This window comes from Denticeps clupeoides, chromosome 9 (genome assembly GCF_900700375.1).
Source record: "Denticeps clupeoides chromosome 9, fDenClu1.1, whole genome shotgun sequence".
Taxonomy (NCBI): Eukaryota; Metazoa; Chordata; class Actinopteri; order Clupeiformes; family Denticipitidae; genus Denticeps; species Denticeps clupeoides.
In genome coordinates this window covers 399,128-424,402 of record NC_041715.1, presented here as the reverse complement: position 1 = coordinate 424,402, position 25,275 = coordinate 399,128, and the positions used below count along the sequence as shown (strand labels likewise).

The 25,275-nt window shown below is 47.4% G+C and overlaps 1 protein-coding gene across 2 annotated transcripts; it reads right to left on the bottom strand.

The window, feature by feature from the left end:
- Positions 1–340: 340 nt before the first annotated feature.
- Positions 341–21,495, bottom strand: ptprna (protein tyrosine phosphatase receptor type Na). Of its 2 annotated transcripts, none has more exons than XM_028990913.1 (23): positions 21,279–21,495; positions 18,063–18,113; positions 16,120–16,230; positions 13,318–13,417; positions 13,086–13,236; positions 12,651–12,996; positions 12,250–12,372; positions 12,028–12,062; positions 11,659–11,891; positions 11,497–11,583; positions 11,243–11,322; positions 10,785–10,849; positions 4,743–4,952; positions 4,453–4,665; positions 4,087–4,234; positions 3,633–3,706; positions 2,510–2,587; positions 2,227–2,346; positions 1,494–1,660; positions 938–991; positions 778–842; positions 597–670; positions 341–412 (listed from the first exon to the last, which is right to left on the bottom strand). In XM_028990913.1, the coding sequence occupies exons 1-23, from the start codon at positions 21,361–21,363 to the stop codon at positions 341–343; spliced, it is 2,742 nt and encodes a 913-aa protein (XP_028846746.1). In that variant the 5' UTR covers positions 21,364–21,495. The 2 variants fall into 2 exon arrangements, with proteins under 2 accessions (XP_028846746.1, XP_028846747.1); XM_028990914.1 differs by lacking the exon at positions 21,279–21,495 and adding an exon at positions 18,216–18,302.
- Positions 21,496–25,275: the final 3,780 nt, after the last annotated feature.

Genomic DNA, 25,275 nt, shown 5'->3' with positions numbered 1-25,275 from the left:
AAAGCCACAAGTGTGTTTTACATGAACGATACGAGAGACTCGGAAGTAGACCGGCTGAGGCTTTACATTCTCTGGAGTAAATGAACCATAAAAATAAGCAGAAGTTATGATTATTGTTAAAAACAAGACGTTCACAATGAAAGCGAGAACAGAACGGACTCCTGTGCTTCTGGCTTCCCGAAGCCCAAACACCTCACAGAACCGACAAGATCATATGACCACGGGGTCACGGGGCAGCCTGTGCATAGGAAATGAGGAGGTTTGTGGGGACGGTGGTCTGGGACAGCGTGTGGTCCAGGCCGTGACGTATCCGGACACGAGGGAAGGACGCGGACGTGTCTCATTGTGGGAGGGCCTTCAAGATGGCGTTGACTTCCTCCGCCACTGCGGTCAGGGCGAACTCAAACTGCTCCTGAAAGACGGGGGGACAAAAGTTCCCGGTCATTCTAGCTTCTACACTCTTTATTCAATAATTCAAACTAGTCAAAGTATCTGAAATAATTCAGAAATAAATCCTGATTAAAAAGTGATGTTGCTATGTGGAGATGTGCTAGAACTGGTTTGCTTTTCGGCCTTTTACCGTGACGGGGACGTACCTTGGTGCGAACCATGTTTGGCCTCTGGTCACGAATGTGCTCCAGCGTGGCGGCGATGTCAATCTCCTTCACTCCTGAGGACAAACGCACAAGCACAGACCCACGCCGGTGCCATCAGTCCCTGCATGCGCACGGTGCACCGGCCTGGTGGCATAATGAAGTGTGTTTTCGGGAGGGTCACCTTTTGCCATGCGATTAAGGACCATGTCGATGAGCATGTAGGTTCCGCTTCGGCCGGTTCCGTCACTGCACATGACGGAGAACAGAAACGAGAGGCTTCGTTTGAGCTTTTTTTTCGTTGGCTTTCGGCTCCCCCTTGTGGTGGCCGTGCCACAACTCACCTGCAGTGAACGATGATGGGGCAGGAGCGGCCTCGGTAGCACTTATTCACTTTCCTGGGGGCGCCAAGATGCCGGAGAGGAAGACAAAGAACACAAGGACAGACACAGGGTGAGGGGGAGGCCGGGGGGAGAAGAGTGAATAATGAAACGTCCCGCCCGGCGAGCCACTCGGATTCACTCTGGACAGGAGACGCGGAGAGCAGGAGGATGGCGATGGAGGAGGCGATGGGCCGTCCGGCCAGCTTCGCTCCTGCTGCTCTCACAGGCTACCAATGATCATTTTTGTGACTATGCAACTGAACTCAGACTACTAGCTGCAAATCACAAAAATGACACTGGGAGGTGTGCCAGGGCCAGGCTGGCCGCCATCACCCCCCCACACAGCCAGGGGGAGCAGAGTGGGGTGACGGAGAAATGGCAAGAGGGGGACACTGTAAGAGAGGTGAGCGGCGTGGAGGGACGGAGGGGTAAACACACACCACAACTGGCTTTCAGGAAGGGAGGTGCGTGTGTGTAGTGTCTATGGACATTTGAGTACGAAGCTTCTCTGCGGTACCTGCGGAAGTCCAGCATGGGCCGCGTGGACGTGGGGATGCCCTGGGCAGGCCAGCTGAGGAGGTGGAACTGCGTGAGCGTGCGCGTCTCCTGCGTCTGAACGTTCTTCAGGTAGAAGCTGCGCACCAGGAAGTCCTTGCACCAGATGTGCTCTGACACCAGGTTGACCTGAGGGAGGGGAGCGATTTCTACATCACTGCATGGAACATCATGCAACTACCTGATGGAAATGTAGGTAAAGCCGCAGGAAAGCAGATCTCCTGTATTTTCAGTGTTAAACATTCTCTGCAGAGCCACAAAGCTTCTGGATCTGCAGGAAAAACCTGACAAATCCAAAATTCCCCTGTGAAGGGTTGTGGTTGGGACAGGACTGGCTCTCCACATAAAACACAGGCTAAAAGTACCTTCTTCTGTCTTCTGCACGTATCTCTAAAGAAGAACTGGACGGCATTAACACAGCAGCGTTGTGTTTACTGTATGTTCACAATGCTTGAGATCTGCAGCCAGTCGGACTGGTCAACACTCTGCACTAATTGCACAAATGGATTCGATTGGCTGGTGCTTAGTTTGCAAAATGTTTCGCTTTCTGCTGCAAGCAAGATGAAATGCGTCTATTATTATAAAAATAATAATTAACAATGAAAAAGAACAATTTTTAAAAAAGAAAATGGCAATAAACCTCCTTTTTAAGGCATATCGCCCAGCTCTAGTAAGTAAAAAGGATCAGGCCTGACCTCGTAGATGTTGTAGAGTGAGGATCCTTCATCAGGCCAGTAGCGCTCACACATCTTCTCCCCGTCTTCCACCAGAGCAGTTATCATCACAATGACCGTGCTGCCGTTCTCCCAAACCATCTGAAAAACCATAACCATAATCCCTCAGTTATTCTGCAGAAACTCCACAACAGCATATGGCACTTTTATCCTGCCGGCTAGAACACCTTTGCCAACGGCAGAACGCGAATCTAGCTGTGCTTTTCAATGGTGCGTAGCTCCTCCAGGGCTGTGAGTGACTGACCTGCCAGAAGTCGGAGATGGTGTGTGGTAGCGGTCCCTGGGTGGCGATGTAAGCTGGCATTCGAGGGTCGTGGTCAATCTGCAGTGAAAAAGATTGGGAGGCAAATTTCTAGATTTTCTAGACAGGATCTGCATCATCATTATCACAAAATCAAAGATCTTTTGGAAGAACTAGTTTCATCAGATCAATAGAAATCTGGTGACATGTGGGACCAAATACCAAACATTTAAATGCGTGTAAGATTTAAAAATGTAGGCCCTTTAGGAGCCAGTATTTCACCAGAAAGGTGTCCATGTCTATACTAGAAAACAGGGAACGCTCAGATCAACCTGTCTGGAGTGTTCAGCTTGCACAGGTTGGGTACTAACAGAGTTAACAGTCCTGTTTACTGACAACCTGTTAATAACCAGTTGCTGCTTCATCTCCCATCATATGGAACTCACTGTGGCCACAACATCCTGCTTTAGCACAGGGAGAATGAGGAGGAGCTTCTTCCTGCAGGAAGAACTTCATAGAACTCCAATACACTCCAGCACTTTCACTTTCAGTCACTTCTCGACTCGATCCCCCCCAGAATCGTTGCACAAACGGTTTACTCTTTTTACTCTTGCACAATTTGTTTTACTTTTCACTTTATACTTTGACTTCACTCATTTGCATACCTTCACCCTACCTGTTGTTTTATGTTAAAAACGTAAGTGTGATATTTGGTTATGTTTGCAATATTTGCATATTGGTTCATTGTTACTTGCAATATTTGCAATACTGTGGTCTGTACAGTCGCTAAAGCATTTCAAAATGAATTTGAATTACCTTTAGTAAAGTCTCTGCAACACCACAGGTAGATGTCAAACATTTTGCTTTTTTTTTCTTAATTGCAATTTTGCATGTTGCACCATTTTGTAGGTTATTGTTTAAAATTCATTTTGCATGCTTGAGTATTATGAGATGGTATTATGAGAACAGGCAACTGAAGCTGACCTAAGCTGTTTTAACATTATGCTATTGCTCCAGTGGTTACAATCAAAAGAGGCCGAATTCCAGAAGGTAACCATGGACATCCTGCGGTGGGTGGGGGTCAGGAGCTGGCTAGATGGTAGTCAGGGAGGTGCTGGTCTCTTACAATGGTGCTGGCATTGATGTAGTCCTCTCTGGATGGGTTGTTCTCTGCCTTCATCTTCACCCGTGAATGGTCATCTGCAATGCACATCACACATTGTAAGAATCTCCCCCGCCGAGAAGGAAATCGAGTTGGGAGCTGAAAAAGCCTCAAGTGCAGTTTCATATCACACTTTAATATCATATCTAGAGATGTCAGATTGAAAAATGGCGGAGGAAACGGACTGCTCATCGCTTCCTGCTGATGAGGTGATTGTCACTTTTCTGTCTGATGAATGAATTCAATATGACTCCAGCACCCTCAGTATGAGAGGAGGGGGTCAGTATCGGCCACCCACCATTTTATGGCCCAATTTCCATCCAATTATTTCAGGTCCCAGTAAATAAGGTCAAGACAAATGTGGTCAGGAGCCGCAAGAGCTCAGCTAACGAAATGCAAATGGTGTGGGGGGTCTCACAGGGCACAAAGTCGGGGTAGCGGTTCTTCTCCACATTGCCGTCACCCCGGGCCACGGAGACGGAGCTGGGCTCAGCCTGGTAAGAGCACAGCGCCTCCCACTCCTTCTGCAGACGGTCTTTGTTCTTCAGATGGTCCTCCATGTAGGCCTGCAGGAGTGTTAGGATTTATAATAAATAACAGTTCTGGCAAAAAGAAGAAATATTTCAAATATCCCAAAATTCTTCTCCAGCTTTCATCATCCTTTTTATGCCATCAAGCTTCAGATTTGTGCAAACATTAAATATTTCAAACTGTCTTAGTATTTAGCAGCATCTTATTATTAACGGTGCCTGCAATGTTAGATTAGAGATGAATATTTATTGACCAGGATCATGTGTCCAGTGGAGATGTCCATGTTGGACTGGGCTGGCTCCTCGCTCCAGGACGGCGTGCTGCTGTGGGAACTGGGACTGTGCTGGGGCCCGTCGCTGAACTGCGAGGACACACTGCTGACCCGGGACGTGTCCGTCCCCCTCCTGCCGCCCGCCTCCGGCCGGCTGAACGACGTCTTCGCCGCCATGTGCTGACGGCACAGCTCCTACGATACGGAAGCGCGGTCAGCAATAACCTGACATGATGGCAGGTGGACGCCAGCCGGGCCCCTCGCCCCCTCACCTGGTAGTCAAAGTGGGTCTCGGTCCCGCCCTCCGGACCCAGGCCGAGCTTACGGGCCTCCAGCTGCCGGGCATGGTGACGGACGCACGTGACGGCCAGCGCGGCCACCAGCACCCCGCCCACGCACGCCATGGCCACCAGCCCCAGGACGACCCCGCGAGAGCTGTCCCCGACCCGCGTGGCCTGCACCAGCCCACGGCCCTCGCTCCTCTGCCGAGAGAACGGGGAAGCGAGTGTGAAAATTCGCCACTTCAGTTAGGTGTGTGTGGTGTATGTGTGTGCGAGCGTGTGTGTGTGTACGTGTGTGTGCGTGCGTGTGTATGTGCGTGTGCGTGCATGTGTGTGTGTGCGTGCGTACGTGTGTATGTGTGTGTGTGTGCATGTGTGTGTGTGTGCGTGCGTACGTGTGTATGTGCGTGCGTGTGTATGTGTGTGTGCGTGCGTATGTGTGTGTGCATGCGTGTGTACGTGTGTATGTGTGTGCGTGCGTGTGTATGTGCGTGTGTATGTGTGTGTGCGTGCGTGTGTGTGCGTGCGTGTGTATGTGAGTGTGTATGTGTGTGTGCGTGCGTGTGTTTGTGAGTGTGTGTGTGCGTGCGTACGTGTGTATGTGTGTGTGCGTGCGTACGTGTGTATGTGCGTGTGTATGTGTGTGTGCGTGCGTGTGTACGTGTGTATGTGCGTGTGTACGTGTGTATGTGTGTATGTGCGTGTGTATGTGTGTGTGCGTGCATGTGTGTGTGTGTGTGTGCGTACGTGTGTATGTGCGTGCGTGTGTATGTGCGTGTGTATGTGTGTGTGTGTATGTGGTGTGTGTGTGCATGTGTGTGTGTGTGCGTGCGTACGTGTGTATGTGCGTGCGTGTGTATGTGTGTGTGCGTGCGTATGTGTGTGTGCATGCGTGTGTATGTGTGTGTGCGTGCGTGTGTATGTGCGTGTGTATGTGTGTGTGCGTGCGTGTGTGTGCGTGCGTGTGTATGTGAGTGTGTATGTGTGTGTGCGTGCGTGTGTTTGTGAGTGTGTGTGTGCGTGCGTACGTGTGTATGTGTGTTTGCGTGCGTGTGTATGTGAGTGTGTATGTGTGTGTGCGTGCGTACGTGTGTATGTGTGTGTATGTGCGTGTGTATGTGTGTGTGCGTGCGTGTGTATGTGTGCGTGTGTACGTGTGTACGTGTGTATGTGTGTGTGTACGTGTGTATGTGTGTGTGCGTACGTGTGTATGTGTGTGTGTACGTGTGTATGTGTGTATGTGCGTGTGTATGTGTGTGTGCGTGCATGTGTGTGTGTGTGTGCGTACGTGTGTATGTGCGTGCGTGTGTATGTGTATGTGTGTGTGTGTGCATGTGTGTGTGTGTGCGTGTGTATGTGCGTGTGTATGTGTATGTGTGTGTGTGTGCATGTGTATGTGTATGTGTGTGTGTGTGCATGTGTGTGTGTATGTGCGTGTGTATGTGTATGTGTGTGTGTGTGCATGTGTGTGTGTGTGCGTGCGTACGTGTGTATGTGCGTGCGTGTGTATGTGTGTGTGCGTGCGTATGTGTGTGTGCATGCGTGTGTACGTGTGTGTGCGTGCGTGTGTGCGTGTGTATGTGTGTGTGCGTGCGTGTGTGTGCGTGCGTGCGTATGTGTGTGTGCGTGCGTATGTGTGTGTGCGTGTGTGTGCGTGCGTGTGTATGTGAGTGTGTATGTGTGTGTGCGTGCGTGTGTTTGTGAGTGTGTGTGTGCGTGCGTGTGTATGTGAGTGTGTGTATGTGTGTGTGTGTGTATGTGTGTGTGCGTACGTGTGTATGTGTGTGTGTGTTTGCTATTGTTTCGTCCTCTGTTTGTGTAAACAAGCTGGATGTCAGAGTCATGATGTGTGTCTAATTACCCAGCAACACACACACACACACACACACACACACTCACACCGCCACGTGCCACCCCACTCTACTCCCCAAAATAATTAGCCAAAGTCACTGCCCTGTGCACCCCCCCATGCATAATTACTTGCAAGTAAACAATTAAGGGTCCGCCCCCTCCATTCAAGCCCCTCCCCCCCTCCATCACTCACCACAGATAGACCAGCGACACACACGCACACACACACACACTCCTGCACCCCCCTCCCGAGCCCCCAGCCCCTGCCTGTTGATGTTGCCATGGCGTCTGGGAGCCTCAGCAGGGGAGAACAGGGCCTGTCGCTGCCATGGCAACAGCATAATGCTCGGTGTAATCCGTGGCTGTCGAGCGCAGAATCACACGGCATTCACGTCAGCCTCACCCGAACACTGACCCGACACCTGTCAATCAATCCACCTCCAATTCTAGAACCGGACACGACGGCTGCCGGACGGAAGGTTCCGCATATATTTAGTTATATAGAAAACAGTCACTCTAGTTATTAATAGAAAATCAATAAATCAATATCCTGTACTGCAAATGATGATTGTTTGATTTATTTCTGCTGCAGGGGAAGCTGGTGTGAGGGTGTTAATTCATCCTGTAGCTTTTACACACACACACACACACACACACACAAAATTTCAAACTTTCCTCTTTTCTTCCCTTCATTTTCCCTCCAAAAAGCTGTGAAGCGGGGGATGCTGGGGGTGGAGGTATGGAGGTGGGGGGGTTCGGCTGGACAATGGCAGGGCGGGTCGGGGGCGCGGGCCGCCTCACCTGCTCCTCCACAGGGCCCCCGAAAGGGAGAGTGACAGGCCTTTAGATGGGCCGTGAGGAGCTGCTTTTCCACAAGAGGACAATGGGCCCCCCGGGGCCCGAGAGGGACGAGGGCCCAGGACGACGGAGCAGGGGACGCTGCAGGTACCCCACCCAATCTGGCCAATCAGGAGCCACATAAACACTCACGCATAAACACTCAGAGAAACGACGCTAGATACGGCAGGGACAGCTGTGCCTCAAGTACTGCCTGTGTGTGTGTGTGTGGAAAGAATCGGGGATAAAGAGGTGGAGAAAGTCACAGGGTCACAAGTTCTCATCTGCACCCCCATTGACCTTTCACCTCTGCTGGACCCTTCTGTCACACAAACACACTTCTACATATGCATGCTCAATATCCTGCCTAAGACCAAACGTGTGTGTGTGTGTGTGTGTGTGTGTGTGTGTGCATTTTTAAGAGCTTAATTTAAAAAAACAGATAAAACGACTTATTCGTAAAAAGCTGACCAGGAAGTGTTCTAATTTAAAAAGTGTGTGTGTGTGTGTGTGCACATATATAAATTTGTGTGTGTGTGTGGCTGCCTCAGCATCTGACTCCATTATGATGCAGATACTAGTTTCATCACATCCCTGATGACCTTTAACACACACACACACACACACACACACACATATATAAATATAAAATCAACATCAGCAGGTGTGAGTCCCTTTGCTTGTGTGAATTATTTTCAGACACACACACACACACACACACACACACCTCATTAAGCGGTGCTTTCTCTCTCACACACCTTTCTCTGAATTGCAGTGGGTCCTTTAGAATTTGGTCAGAAAGGGACCGCGGACCACACTGACCGCCATCAACACATTACATCACCACGGCCCCTCAGACCACACTCACACCCGTAACCACGGCAACCACTCTACCTGACATCACCCCGACACACACGGTGATATATTCACGTTGAACTTATTATCTTATATTCTTTACTTTTGCCATTTTTAATAACACATTAATGCCTGCAAGCAGGTCACGTATGGTGCAATGTGGCAAAAGCACAGCACATGAAAGCAAATTAGTTTATTTTAATGTAATGCAATCAGGCCAGAATTATTTATGCCGATTATTTCACGAGTCGTTTTTAAAAACCGGCTTTAGTGAACTTAAGAAAACTACATTCAAATTTTATATAACTGAAATTAGAACGTATTGTAATGTAATTGCAAACTCTAGGAAGTCAGAACACAGAAAATCTCACCAAGAACAAATAGAAAAAAGTGTGAAATTTGAAATAAAACTCACATGAAACACATTATAATAAAAGTCAGAAATAAAACGTTAAATATTAATACTCTACACTTCCATGCCGACAGTTTGTAATTGATTTTTACGGATTATGGCTAAAAATGGATTTTTACGGATTATGGCTACGGTATGAATATTCATTGACTGTTTGGATGTTTAATTCTTCTAACGATCATCTGAATGTGAAGATTACGGATGAACGGAATTTCTCACCCAGACGCGGCGCTCGCGGCTCCTGGCATCCTCTCGGGCCGAGGCGCGCACGTGCGAGTGAGCCGGGGAGCGCGAGGCGGCGGGGAAGAGCGGGGGGCGGAGCGACGGCGGCGCCCCACCCCCATCACACCGCGTCGCCGTGGCGACCGGGCCACATGTTGCTGATGGAGGGACCCGACAACGTGGCAGAAAAGATACTTTCATGCATGCAAATCATAATGAATACATAGTACTATTCACAGGTGGACACTAGTTAATAGTGGGTGTCCCCAGGGGGACTGTCCCCGCTCTGGGAAAGACTGTAATTGTACCAGAAAGTGAGAATGCTGAGTTCGTTGGTGAAGAGTCGTGATGGTGCGTCATTCCACATTCATCATCCGGCCTGTTCACATTTAACCAGTAATAAGTTGTCTACTGTGTGTGTGTGTGTGTGTGTGTGTGTATTAGAGCGAGAGGGAACAGGGTTCACTGAGCAAACATCGCAATTAACAAGATTGCAGGATAATCGCACCGGGGGTCCAGCGGGTCCGGGCTGCTGCCCCTCCTCCCGCTCCGGGCGGCGTGGCGGCAGAAACCAGCATAAATAAATGAATTCATTAACGGAGAGAAATGAGGCGGGGGGGGGGGGGGGGGGGGCGGGGGGGGGATTTTTATTCTTTACAATAGAGAGAATAAAAAGGGGGCAGGTGCAGCCAGGTCTCATTACTGAAGAAGGAGCGCAGCCCCCCCCCCCCCCCCCCCACACACACACACACACATACACACACTTACATACACACATACATACACTTACATACATACACACACACACACACTCCACACACACTCACAGTACACACATACACACACACACATACACTTACATACACACACGCAAACATGCATACACTTACATACATACACACACACACACACACATATACACACACTCCACACACACTCACAGTACACACATGCACACACACACACTCACAGTACACGCATACACACATACATACATACACACACATGCACACACACACTCACATACATACAGTACGCACACTCACACACACACACACACACACACAGAACACACACATGCACACACACAGTACACAATTATCCCCCGAAACCAGCGTCAGAGTGTGGAAAGGGACGAGCAAGAATAATTAAAAATATGAGCAGCAGGATGCAACAAAGGACATTATTCCACCGTGAAAGGTCTGCAACAGCTGTAGAGACTGAAAAGGGAGAGTAAGTGATTGAGTGAGAGAGAGAGAGAGAGAGAGAGAGTTAAATATTCACGGCGAGCACAAAAGCCGCAGGAGAAAGGAGGGAGAGAGGGGAAGGGAGGGGGAACAAAAAGCGGAGAATGGCAGGGGACAGCGAGAGAAATGAAGAACAGCGGGAGGAAAAATGAATGCCGGGGGAGAAGATGTACAGTGGAGACAGTCGGGTAGGAGAACAAAGTGAGAAAGTGACGGATAAATGCGGAACGTTCCTGGGTTTTTTTTTAAATCCTTGAATCTCTGCAGAATCTCTACACACACACACACACACACACACACACACACACATTTCTATAAATGCTGTTTCTCCCACAAAAACACACTCCCGGTGACACACACACCATAAGGTCAAATGAAATATTAGAAAACTGGAACCAAATGTAAGTGATAAGTTACTGAAGTGTGATGTAAATGTATTCACCGTGGCCCGGTTTAAACAGCAGCTCTCCATCTCTACACATCAACGTTCACACCACTTTTAATCAGGACTTCACAGTTACACTGGCACTACTGACAGGGCTGTGTAGAGGCCAGTCTGTTTCAATGGATGTAGTGTGTGTGTGTGTGTGTGTTGACCGCCACTCCTACCTCACCCACTCCAGTCTGTACGATCTTCAGACCCGTCTCTCCTTCCAGAAAGTTCCTCTCCGCCACTACAGGGAGAAAAGAGGAATGAATCTGCTGGAACCCACGATTCCCTCGTTCTTCAGAGATTCGTACCCTCGACACATTTACATTTACAGCTTTTACCAGACGCCCTTATCCAGAGCGACTTACAGTCAGTAGTTACAGGGACAGTCCCCCCCTGGAGACACTCAGGGTTAAGTGTCTTGCTCAGGGACACGATGGTAGTAAGTGGGATTTGAACCTGGGTCTCCTGGTTCATAGGCGAGTGTGTTACCCCCTAGGCTACTAGCACCCTATAATAACACCATGTAATATCTCGCACATTTTCAACTAATTACTGTAAATGACTCCAAAAATCTGTCCCCTGAGTGGAATTTGATTGTGTGTGTGTGTGTGTGTATGTGTGCGCGTCCACTCACCGGCTTTGTTGGCCACCTCCTCTGCGCTCACGTTCTGCGAGTTCTGCCGGATCCGGAAGGTCAGGGCCGGACCCACCACACTGTGTGAGGTTACATGAACCCCACATGAATATTTTCATATCTGCTGCTGCACGCTTCGCGTTAAACATGAGTGGCGCTGCGGGTTCGGCTTTAATGCTTCAGTCGCATTATTTCGCCTGGCGTTGCAGGGCCAGTGCAGGTGAAGAACCTTCACGTCTCGCGGCCGCGCCCACCTGATGTTGATGAAGCTGCTGGTGGCGAGGTGAATCCGCTCCGCCAGCGCCTGCAGCAGCCGCACCCCGTCGGAGAGACTCAGCTGACTGGGGGACAGAGGGACAAGACCGTCACTCGTGCTGCAATGATGCACGTTAATGGACGGCTGTAATATTATTGACCTCTGATTGGTGACGATGTAGCCGTACTCCTCCCTGACACGCGACCCGCCCAGTCCAGCAGACTCCGCCTTCGCCTGAAGATCTGCAAGCATTATGGGCACCACGGGCCCTGGAGGGGTCCCAGCGGCCCCCGAGGTCGGGGCGAGGGGGGCGGAAGGGGCTGGGGTGATGGGGTGGGGGGGCGCCGAGGACGACCTGGACCCCTGCTGAGACACGGCGTCCACCAGCTCCGTCTGTTCAGCGGGTGAAGACAGGGGCACGCGTCACGGTTAAGGGTCAGAGGTCACAGGCTGAACCCAGCTGAGTGGAGAGATAATTTATTCTATTATAAGCAGAGTTAGCGAGGTGTGGAGCAGGAAGTGAACGCACCTCTTTCAGGGTGATGTCCTCGAGAGGAAACTGGTCTGGAGAGACGGGGAGACAGAGAGAGAGGGACAATATACAACTTTACCACAGAGATTAATAAGAATGTCTGACTTTTACCACGTCTGGTACTTGTCAACCACAGGATTTATTTTTATTTGAAAATCAATAGGAACACATAGGAGTGTGTGTGTGTGTGTGTGTGTGTGTGTGTGTGTGTGAAAGTACCTGTCTGCTGTGCTCGTGGTCTCTGCAGGGCAACAGCGAGTCTGTGGAGCTGCTGTGGGGTCAGTTCCCGGGGGTCAATACCGTACCGCTCCAATATGGCACCCATCCTGCTTAGAGTCACATCTATACACACACACACACACACACACCTGCTTCAGTGTGTGTGTTACATATCTTAGGATTTGTAAAAGAAGATACTTTCTTAGTCCGCACGTCCTTATTTTTCCAGCCTAACCCTAAAATATCTGAAATCCCCCTGGCAGTATCCTGTAATAAAGGTTTTTCATTAGAACCCTGACCGAGCAGAAGCACTACACCATTACCCAGGTAACCACGCCAGGAAGACAATGGCTTCCCAGCGACTTTAAAGCAAAGTGACGGAATTCATCACCCAACCTCACCGTCCAATCCAGACAGGGAGCTGTAGTCCTGGACGTGTGCGGCTTTGTGCGGGGCTCGCTGCCGGCCAGGCGGCTGCTCAGGGAGGCTGTAGTCGTCCGTGTAATCCTGCAGGAGGTCCAGATCTTCGTAGAAGGGTGCGGCCGGGAGCGCTGCTGCCCCCCGGTGGCGGAAGGATGGCTGTGCGGAGGAGAGGTAGAGGGAGAGGAGGTCCTGGAGGAGCTGCCGCTCCCGCTCCCTCTCCTTCTTCTGCCCCCCCGGGCGCAGGGAGGGCCGGGGGTGTGGGTGGGGGTAGGCCACGTCACCCAGTGGAGGTGGAGAACGTTCCCTGTCATCCTGATAACCATGCTGGAGGACAGACATACAGCCAGAATGGCGGTCAAGGGACATACTGTCACTGGACACTTTATATTTGTGCATAATGTGAAACAGCCCACCTGGTGGTAGGTGTACGGGTCCAAAGGCATGGCTTGCATTCGCAGCGAGGACGCTGGTGGATCCACAATCATGTAGTCCACAAAGGTCTGCGCCTGACCCCCCCCGGACTTGGAATCAGAATAGGCCTTTGAGGAGGGTACCTGTGCAGGCCTATGAAGAAAGATGTCGGGTGAGTTTTACCTCCCATCTACCGCGTTCTGGCTTGAAATGGTTGGATTTGGCCGCTCGTACTGTGAAGGTGGTGCTCTGAGTGATTTGGTGGTGGTGTGGGGAACACGGCCCAGTTCCTTGGCGATGATGTACTGGGTGATGTCATCCTGCCAGGAAAGCCCTGCCAACACAGTTCGACTGATGCTCAGTACTCAATACACACCACACTCAGTACAGTAATGAGTCAAATAAAGTTTATGGACTAAGGGATGCCATTTATAATGAAAAAGTCCCCTGACATGAAAATGTGACTTTGTGAGATGATTTGACATTAATACGAGTTCCCCAGCCTGTCTACGGTCCTGCGGTGGCTAGAAATGGCAGTTGGTAAAGAGTGTTTTGGTCATTCTGCTTCACCGTTCAGAGGGCGGCAGCTCAGACGGTCGGATCTGAAATTTGACCCCTTATGATGTCATAAGGGGAAAGGTTACCTCCCGTTTCTCATGCTTTTTCCACCCACAGAATTTCCCGCTCGTCCCCTAAAACATGATCTCCACCGACCGTCATGGCATTGCAGTTGCTCGGTGATTGGATGTAGAAATGATCACAAATGTGTTTTTTAGTTCCGTCACGCGAGACTCTTTAGAACCAGCGGGTTCATTTTATTTTTATTCTGGAAAAAACACCGACACGACTTCCTGTCTGTAGCAAACATTGTGGTTGGATATAAAATCTACAGGTCTTATGCTCTATAAATATAGATACCACATCTAGCTTGTAGGGCTACAGAGCAGATATGATAGAGCTGTAGTTACAGAATTATGTTGACACCAATGAAGGGGAGGACCCAGGAGCAGGTGATCGAACCAAAACGCCGGAACAAACAATCGTATAGGGGTCTAATTTGGAAACGTGGAAACCACATCTAAAATACAAAAACACACAACATTATATTATATATAATATAATAATATTGGGGCAGTGGTGGCCTAGTGGTTAAGGAAGGGGCCCCGTAATCAGAAGGTTTCTGGTTCGAATCCCGATCTGCCAAGGTACCACTGAGGTGTCACTGAGCAAAGCACCGTCCCCACACACTGCTCCCCGGGCGCCACTGCTCACTCAGGGTGATGGTTAAATGCAGAGGACAAATTTCACTGTGTGCACTGTGTGCTGTGCATCACGTGTGACAATCACTTCACTTTCACTTTCAATATTGTGCCGTGCCCAACTCGCCTAGGAAGCAGGCATGAGAGAGTGGGCAGCCATGACAGGCGCAGTGTGTGGGGACGGTACCTTCATCAAGGGTGGACTGGGATTCGAACCTCCTGATTATGGGTCCAGTTCCTTACCCGCTAGGCCACCACTGCCCCTGAGTTTGTCAATGATTAGTGAGGATTTACTAGAGTTGAAGTGTTGAAGTGTCATACATTAATAATAGCTGGTTTTGGATTGTCTGACTCTCAATCTATGAAAAAGGCATCCGGACCCAGGCCATGACCGGCCCATCAACAGCAAGCTTCTCTGTGCAGCTTTACAACACACACTTACGAACACAGAGCCCTTTTCCTGTCTTCATAAGAACGGCAGCGTGGAATTGCAGAGCTCATTTAGAGATGCAAATCGGAAAGGAACCCGGGGCTTTTAAAGGCAGCGCGCTAAAGTGCATCGGTGCCCATTGTTCTCACCATGAATTAGTCAGTAAAATTAAGGAGTTTTAGAAAACTTTGGGCCAGCACCGAGAGTGCCTTTGATTGTTTCGAGGGCCGCTTTCATGCAACACCGTATGCCATTTAGTGAAAGCCACTCTACACCGAATCCCCACAAAGAGCCTCGTCCCCCGATTTTTATGTAAATGCAAGGCACTGCGTGGAAAAGCAGCAGTAATTAAATTGACCCGCGTTAAAAGCAGAGCGTCGTTTACCAAGTTAAAATGATTACAGCATCGCACGATCTTTTATTACGTTATTGTCCCAGCAGTATTAACACGGTTTCTTTTTGTGTGGGCTTGCGTGAGTCAGAACTGCGGAGCATCAGAAGCAGCTTTTCGAAGTAGGAAATAGCCACCACACGCATATGTGCGGGCGGAGTACCGAGTGGACGTGTCTGCCTCCGTCAGAAAAACATATGTTCATTGTCTAAAGGTGGTCGTAGCCTAGCGGGTAACACAAACCCCACGTACTACCATCAAGTCCCTGAGCACGACACGTGACCCAGAGTGTCCCTACATTCACATTTACATTTACGGCATTTACCAGACGTCCTTATCCAGAGCCACTTACAGTCAGTTACAGGGACAGTCCCCCCTGGAGACACTCAGGGTTAAGTGTCCTGCTCAGGGACACGATGGTAGTAAGTGGGGTTTGAACCTGGGTCTTCTGGTTCATAGGCGAGTGTGTACCACCCTAATGACTCCCTGTAACTACTGACTTATCAGGTACTCAGGACAAGGACACCTGATAAATGCTGCAAATTAAAACAAAAGTGCTTTTTAGGGTGGGGTTGCATTCCATTCTTGTCTCACTTTAATTATATTACGGTTCCATTCTCATGTCAGAACTGATAAAAAGCGTGTGTAGAGCCTGATGATCATTGTCATGACTCAACAGAGATAATATCATGTTACTCAAAGAATAACAAAGGACTTTGCCTGACATATTAATATAGACAACTTACAACTTCCATTGCATGCACGCATCTTTTCTTGGCAAGATAATTGCCTTTATATCCATTGGCATATGAAGACATGCATGATATGATAATGAGTAATCAGCCATTTTCCTCTTGTCATCATGTCAGTCCTGCCTCTCCTGGTTTGTCCTACAGCAGTAGTTCTTTCAGAACAGGTCTTAATTAACAGTGCAAAGAGCAAAAGTACGAACTTACCCTGCAACATGAGCTCCTTCAGGACCTCCTGTAGCCGCTGCAGGACCTTCACAGAGACCTGGTACTGCACCTGCTCCTGCCTGGAGCTCAAACACTGTCCGAACAACCTGTCTGTAGACACAGACCTTCAGACCAGCCAATCACATTCCACATCAAGTCTGTAGAACTGCTGCCCTCTATCAAATAAAAAATGCAATAATCCACTATATAAAGAAAGATTTGACACAAATATGTCCTATATGAAGACAGCATCATCACCAGAAGAAAAGCACCGCGGTTTCCTGGACATACATGCAGAAGCCAGGAGTATAAATACATGCAGTGTGAAAACAGGAATAGCGACAAGATTATATATATGGCGTTGACATGATTATATATGGTGTGTCGAACAGATATGTTGAAATTCAGCATGTTAAACACATGAAGGCTGAGATACAAGTTTCACAGTTCATGGATGGTTGCTGATGGTTTCATGGAGCTGAACGATGATGCCAGTATTACAGATCAACACGGTGGCCGCAGCCTTTCTGTATGTTTAAAAGTGAAGTGATTGTCACATGTGATACACAGCAGCACAGCACACGGTGCACACAGTGAAATTTGTCCTCTGCATTTAACCCATCACCCTGAGTGAGCAGTGGGCACCATGACAGGCGCCCGGGGAGCAGTGTGTGGGGACGGTGCTTTGCTCAGTGGCACCTCAGTGGCACCTTGGCGGATCGGGATTCGAACCGGCAACCTTCTGATTACGAGGCCGCTTCCTTAACCGCTAGGCCACCACTGCCCCATATGTATGTGTGTGGGTGTGTGCTCCCCATTTGATAAGTTACTCATTACTAAAAGGAAGGTGAAACATGCTGCTGTTTCCTATTGTTAATGAAAAGTCTGATCCCAGATCAGCCAGAGAGCAGATCCCACCGTCTTCCACTGAATAATCGTACAGATCCATGAGTCACTGGTAAATATATATATCTATATATAGGACGGGGTTATTAGTGTGTGTGTGTGTGTGCGATAGAGAAAAAGAAGAGGAAATCAGAATAATATTCTTACAATGTTTTAATAAGGTATTTCTTTTAAAAATAATAAGTGAATGTATGTGATTGATAGCGTACCAGCGAAGGCGAGGCGGCCGGAGAGAGGAAGTGAGGGAGCGCGCGTAAGTGTAGGATCGTGACTCATCCCTTTTTTGTCTGAGGAGAATGATTGTGGGGGCGTGGACCCGGCTGCCATCAGCCCAGTGATGTCAGCGTTGCTGTGGTGACGGCTAGAAGGGGCCTTTTCCTTTTTTCTGTCCAACGAGAGCAGCAGTTGCCTTTGCTCATTCACACACACACACACACGCGCTCACACTCAGCTCAGAGTTTCACAGCGTCATTGTGAGACACTGCAGCGCAGCACACGGTGACACGTGTCCTCTGTATTCAACCAGCACCCTTGGTGAGCAGCGTGTGGGGACGGGACCTTCGTCAAGGGGCCACCACTGCCACCCCAACGCGCAGGTCATCGGGCGCTTTAACTTCGAATTAGATTCATTTCAGCGTTTTATTAATGAGGAGTTCCCCGGCCAGACAGGTTTACAGCATCTAGAAGCAGTTTTTTTCTGCGTCTTCAATACATATCTGCATGAACACAAGTACACACATCCCCCATGCACACACACTCGCACACTCTCAGCTGACCGAGGAAAAGAACGTTCCTGTGAGCAGTAAATAATTCAGCAGGTGCTGTTCACCGCTCTTCTTCTGGATGTGTGTGTGTGTGTCCATATCCCTGGTGCACGTTTTCATGGGGTCGGGGTTTGTGTGTGTATGTGTTTGTGTGTGTGTGTGTGTGCTGCTGGGACATGAAGTCGTCCTGATTTAATGGTGAGGAAGTGGAGCAGCAGGACGGTGCAGTTGGGGCTTGTGGGTGGCCATCGCCAAAAACTGCAGCGTACTCACCATCAGAGCAGAACTGCTCCCTGGAGCAGAGCTTCTTCTCAAACAGACAACCTGAGACACACAGAGAGAGAGAGAGAGAGAGAGAGAGCATTAGTTTACATCTTCATCATATCAGTCTTTTACAGAGCATGGTCACAAACTGGGCTACTTTACATTGAGAGGAAAGAAGATCCTTCTCCGTGTGGATTTATACAGCAGCGCTGACATAACACGATTATGTTCACGGCCTGATTCCAGAAGAACGGAACTGACGTCACTCCGGAGCACAAACAAATTATACAACTTATTCATTTGTTCATTATTATATGTTCATTTTATGTTTTTTTTATAACATTCTCTCTTGTAGTTATATATTTTGTGTATACTAATTTTACTATGCTGTTGTAACTGTATATGTTGTATATCAGAATTTTATTACTCCACACAGTGGAGCAGCAGTTAGCGTTATTGTAATGGTAAATATTGTAAATAGTAATTTTACTATGCTGTTGTAACTGTATATATTGTGTATCTGAATTTTACTATGCCACAGTGTGGAGCAGTGGTTAGCACTGTTGTAATGGTAAATATTGTAAATACTAACTTTACTATGCTGTTGTAACTGTATATATTGTGTATCTGAATTTTACTATGCCACACAGTGGAGCAAGTATTAGCTCTGTTGTAATGATAAATATTGTAAATACTAATTTTACTATACTGTTGTAACTGTATATGTTGTATATCTGAATTTTACTATGCCACACAGTGGAGCAGCAGTTAGCACTGTAGTAATGGTAAATATTGTAAATACTAATTTTACTATGCTGTTGTAACTGTATATATTGTGTATCTGAATTTTACTATGCCACACAGTGGAGCAGCAGTTAGCACTGTTGTAATGATAAATATTGTAAATACTAATTTTACTATGCTGTTGTAACTGTATATGTTGTATATATGTAATGTAAATAAATAACTGTGAACTATTTACAGTAATATATATATATATATATTTTACTGTCTAACAATGTGTTGGGTGGTTTTTATGTGATGCAACTCTTCCTGCTGTCCTCTGTATGTAAGGATATTGACTAACAGTGAGGACAGGACTCAGCTCCACATTAGACCCACATATTAAACCGGAAGATACCATTTGAAGAATACTTCACCGTTAATATATAAATTAGGTTTTTAATTTGGAAATAAAAGGTATCACACAGATAAATAATGAATAAAACTGATTCAAACCTTCAATATGGAAGGTTAATATCATTCACTGATCCATTTTCACACCTGGCGTTTCAACACCGTAGTGTCTGAATCCTCCGAGCAGACGTACGGCGGGCAGCTGAGCAAACATCGCCGTGGTTACCGGCCGCTGCCAGCGCCAGCGTGGGAATACGGAGGCCTGGCCGCCATTCGCCAGACCAAACACCGATACCAGGGTACAGCAAAGCCCCACATAACTAAATAAGCAAACATTCGGTGTGTGTGTGTGTGTGTGTGTGTGTGTGTGTGCTTTGAAAATCATCATCAGTCAGTGTTCAGTATGTGGAATTATGAACCTTCATGGCTTTACAGTGTCCAGAATAAAGGGATGACAGTCCTCCATCAGCACACGTGTAGAAACCGGGACCGCGGTTCACAAGTCACGTACACAAGTCACACACGGTGACCGACCACCCACAATACCATTCATAATTCTACTAACACAAATCCCACAGTAACTGTACACTGTAAACACAATATACGAGACAGAGCTATACACACACACACAAACACACACACCTTACACACTTCTTACACACAAACACACACACCTTACACACATCTTACACACACACACACACACCTTACACACACACCTTACCCACAAACACACACATTACACACTTCTTACACACACACAAACACACACACCTCTTACACACACACACACACACCTTACACACACACCTCTTAGACACAAACACACACACACCTCTTACACACACCTTACACACTTCTTACACACAAATACACACACACCTTACACACACACCTTACCCACAAACACACACATTACACACTTCTTACACACAAACACACACACCTCTTACACACACACACACACACCTTACACAGCGACACAGACACAACCGGACACACAACACACACACCTTACACACTTCTACACACAAATACACACACACCTTACACACACACCTTACCCACAAACACACACATTACACACTTCTTACACACAAACACACACACCTCTTACACACACACACACACACACACCTTACACACACACCTCTTAGACACAAACACACACACACCTCTTACACACACCTTACACACTTCTTACACTCAAACACACATACACCTCTTACACACAAACACCTTACATACATCTTACACACACACAAAAACACCTTACACACACACACACACCTTACACACATCTTACACATACACACCTTACACACAAACACACACACCTTACACACTTCTTACACACAAATACACATACCTTACACACACACCTTACACACATCTTACACACACACAAAAACACCTTACACACACCTTACACACATCTTACACATACACACCTTACACACAAACACACACACCTTACACACTTCTTACACAAAAAATACACATACCTTACACACACACACCTTACACACCTCTTACACACAAACACCTTACACACACACATTATACACTTCTTACACAGAAACACACACCTCTTATACACAAACACACACACACACACACCTTACACACACACGTTACACACTTCTTACACACAAAAACACCTTACACACACACACACACACACACCTTACACACACACGTTACACACTTCTTACACACAAAAACACCTTACACACACCACACACCACTTAACAATACACACACACACACCTTACACACATCTTACACACAAAAAAACCCACCTTACACACACACCTCTTAGACACAAACACACACCTTACACACACACATTACACACAAACAGACACACTTCTTACACACAAACATACACCCACATATCACACACACATCTTACACACACCATACACACACACACCGTGGACATTTCTGATGCCGGAATGGCGTGTCGTTGGCTGTTCGTGGCAGCTGGAGGCGGCGCTGCTGTCCGCGGTGCTGAAGCTGCTGGAGGGCCAGCAGCAGGTCCAGCTGTGACACCGCGACACATTTTCTCACGACGCCGCGACTCACCGTATCTGCTCGACAGCCCGAGCTGGTAGGTGACGGTCAGGAGACACACGACCCTCCACAGCCGCAGGTGCCTGGATCCAGCCATGACGCGTTAAGCCCTCATCTCGCCGCGGTGCAGTAATAGATCAAAATGATTAATAATAAGAAGAGAATCAGGAGGAGAGTATTCGGGGGAGAGCGCGGAGAACCCTGCCCCGACCCGCAATGACGTCACACACCGAGCAAGACGCGTTTGGAAGACGTGGGCGCGAAACAGCACGGTTGCCACGTCCATGGAAAAACACATTATTTTGGCAATATGTACATGGAACAAGCTCCTGTTAGATTAATTGTATGAACATGTAGACAAATAAAACAATGAATCAGTAAAAAGTGGGCAGAGCTGCGATTACAAAAATTGTGAAATTATGAAGTAAAAGGAGGAGCTTCTTCCGATGCACACCTGGCAACATCGGCGGGACCCGAAGGGATTCGACGTCAACACGACATAGCGAACGTCAGACGGAACCGTCATTTTTTATTATTCAGCAATTAACAATATTTTACCCCGTAAATCTTTAATTTGAACACAGACTCAGACTGAGCACTGTAACTTTGTAAGAGAAAGGTGAGATATGAATAAATATTAAATATGGTGGCGGGAAAGGCAAAGCAGCATAGAGCATTTATAAAGCGCGGCTTCATAACGTGACATTGCACAGAGACGTTTTATAAAGCGCGGCTTCATAACGTGACATTGCACAGAGACGTTTTATAAAGCGCGGGTTCATAACGTGACATTGCACAGAGACGTTTTATAAAGCGCGGGTTCATAACGTGACATTGCACAGAGACGTTTTATAAACCGCGGGTTTATAACGTGACATTGCACAGAGACGTTTTATAAAGCGCGGGTTCATAACGTGACATTGCACAGAGACGTTTTATAAAGCGCGGGTTCATTACGTGACATTGCACAGAGACGTTTTATAAAGCGCGGGTTCATAACGTGACATTGCACAGAGACGTTTTATAAAGCGCGGGTTCATAACGTGACATTGCACAGAGACGTTTATAAAGCGCGGGTTCATAACGTGACATTGCACAGAGACGTTTTATAAAGCGCGGGTTCATAACGTGACATTGCACAGAGACGTTTTATAAAGCGCGGGTTCATTACGTGACATTGCACAGAGACGTTTTATAAAGCGCGGGGTTATAACGTGACATTGCACAGAGACGTTTTATAAAGCGCGGGTTCATAACGTGACATTGCACAGAGACGTTTTATAAAGCGCGGGTTATAACGTGACATTGCACAGAGACGTTTTATAAAGCGCGGGTTCATAACGTGACATTGCACAGAGACGTTTTATAAAGCGCGGGTTCATAACGTGACATTGCACAGAGACGTTTTATAAAGCGCGGGTTCATAACGTGACATTGCACAGAGACGTTTTATAAAGCGCGGGTTCATAACGTGACATTGCACAGAGACGTTTTATAAAGCGCGGGTTCATAACGTGACATTGCACAGAGACGTTTTATAAAGCGCGGGTTCATAACGTGACATTGCACAGAGACGTTTTATAAAGCGCGGGTTCATAACGTGACATTGCACAGAGACGTTTTATAAAGCGCGGGTTCATAACGTGACATTGCACAGAGACGTTTTATAAAGTGCGGGTTATAACGTGACATTGCACAGAGACGTTTTATAAAGCGCGGGTTTCATTACGTGACATTGCACAGAGACGTTTTATAAAGCGCGGGTTCATAACGTGACTTGCACAGGGACGTTTTATAAAGCGCGGGTTCATAACGTGACATTGCACAGAGACGTTTTATAAAGCGCGGGTTCATAACGTGACATTGCACAGAGACGTTTTATAAACCGCGGGTTTATAACGTGACATTGCACAGAGACGTTTTATAAAGCGCGGGTTATAACGTGACATTGCACAGAGACGTTTTATAAAGCGCGGGTTCATAACGTGACATTGCACAGAGACGTTTTATTAAAGTTGCGGTTATAACGTGACATTGCACAGAGACGTTTTATAAAGCGCGGGTTCATAACGTGACATTGCACAGAGACGTTTTATAAAGCGCGGGTTCATAACGTGACATTGCACAGAGACGTTTTATAAAGCGCGGGTTCATAACGTGACATTGCACAGAGACGTTTTATAAAGCGCGGGTTCATAACGTGACATTGCACAGAGACGTTTTATAAAGCGCGGGTTCATAACGTGACATTGCACAGAGACGTTTTATAAAGCGCGGGTTCATAACGTGACATTGCACAGAGACGTTTTATAAAGCGCGGGTTCATAACGTGACATTGCACAGAGACGTTTTATAAAGCGCGGGTTCATAACGTGACATTGCACAGAGACGTTTTATAAAGTGCGGGTTATAACGTGACATTGCACAGAGACGTTTTATAAAGCGCGGGTTCATTACGTGACATTGCACAGAGACGTTTTATAAAGCGCGGGTTCATAACGTGACATTGCACAGAGACGTTTTATAAAGCGCGGGTTCATAACGTGACATTGCACAGAGACGTTTTATAAAGCGCGGGTTCATAACGTGACATTGCACAGAGACGTTTTATAAAGCGCGGGTTCATAACGTGACATTGCACAGAGACGTTTTATAAACCGCGGGTTTATAACGTGACATTGCACAGAGACGTTTTATAAAGCGCGGGTTATAACGTGACATTGCACAGAGACGTTTTATAAAGCGCGGGTTATAACGTGACATTGCACAGAGACGTTTTATAAAGCACGGGTTATAACGTGACATTGCACAGAGACGTTTTATAAAGCGCGGGTTCATAACGTGACATTGCACAGAGACGTTTTATAAAGCGCGGGTTCATAACATGACATTGCACAGAGACGTTTTATAAAGCGCGGGTTCATAACGTGACATTGCACAGAGACGTTTTATAAAGCGCGGGTTCATAACGTGACATTGCACAGAGACGTTTTATAAAGCGCGGGTTATAACGTGACATTGCACAGAGACGTTTTATAAAGCGCGGGTTCATAACGTGACATTGCACAGAGACGTTTTATAAAGCGCGGGTTATAACGTGACATTGCACAGAGACGTTTTATAAAGCGCGGGTTATAACGTGACATTGCACAGAGACGTTTTATAAAGCGCGGGTTCATAACGTGACATTGCACAGAGACGTTTTATAAAGCGCGGGTTATAACGTGACATTGCACAGAGACGTTTTATAAAGCGCAGGTTTATAACGTGACATTGCACAGAGACGTTTTATAAAGCGCGGGTTCATAACGTGACATCTATGCCTATAGATGAAAGAAAAAAATAGGCATAGTTATAAAATGTGTTATGTGGTGGGAGCATGTGGGTGGGGCTCTGTAATAGCATTAACCACGCCAACTTTCTGAACCCAGATGATTTTTTTGCATCCTGTCAGCAAACTCTCGACAATGCACCTGTCAAAAGTTGGCCAGTGGAAGCGGACCCGTAATCGGAAGGTTTGAACCACCAAGGTGCCACCGAGGTCCCCTTGATGAATGTCCCGGGCGCCTGTCATGGTGCCCGCTGTCACCAAGAGAACACTGGGTGCTGTACTGCAGGGTTTCAAAATGACCATCACAGTTTAGGTTCATGACATGTCACATGAAGCCTTTATCCTTAAAGTTGTCGCGGAAAATCTGCAATGGTTGAACTCATTTTGCTACAAACCTCATAATTTTTAGAATTTTTATTATTGTGATATTGCTTCTAATAAAATTACAGTTTACAGTTTATTCATTAGCGGTATACGGCAGTATGTAATGAAGGTTTTTATAATGCTGGAGCGAAAGGCCCTCGCGTCCACTTTACGAGCGGCAGCGCCACCTGCCGGCCAAAGGACGGTACTGCACATGCGCCCTGCATCAGGGGCCCAGATCGTAACTGAGCACGTAGGTTTTAATTTATCTTGAATTGTAACCAGAATAAGCACCGTGACCCGTCTGTGATTCAT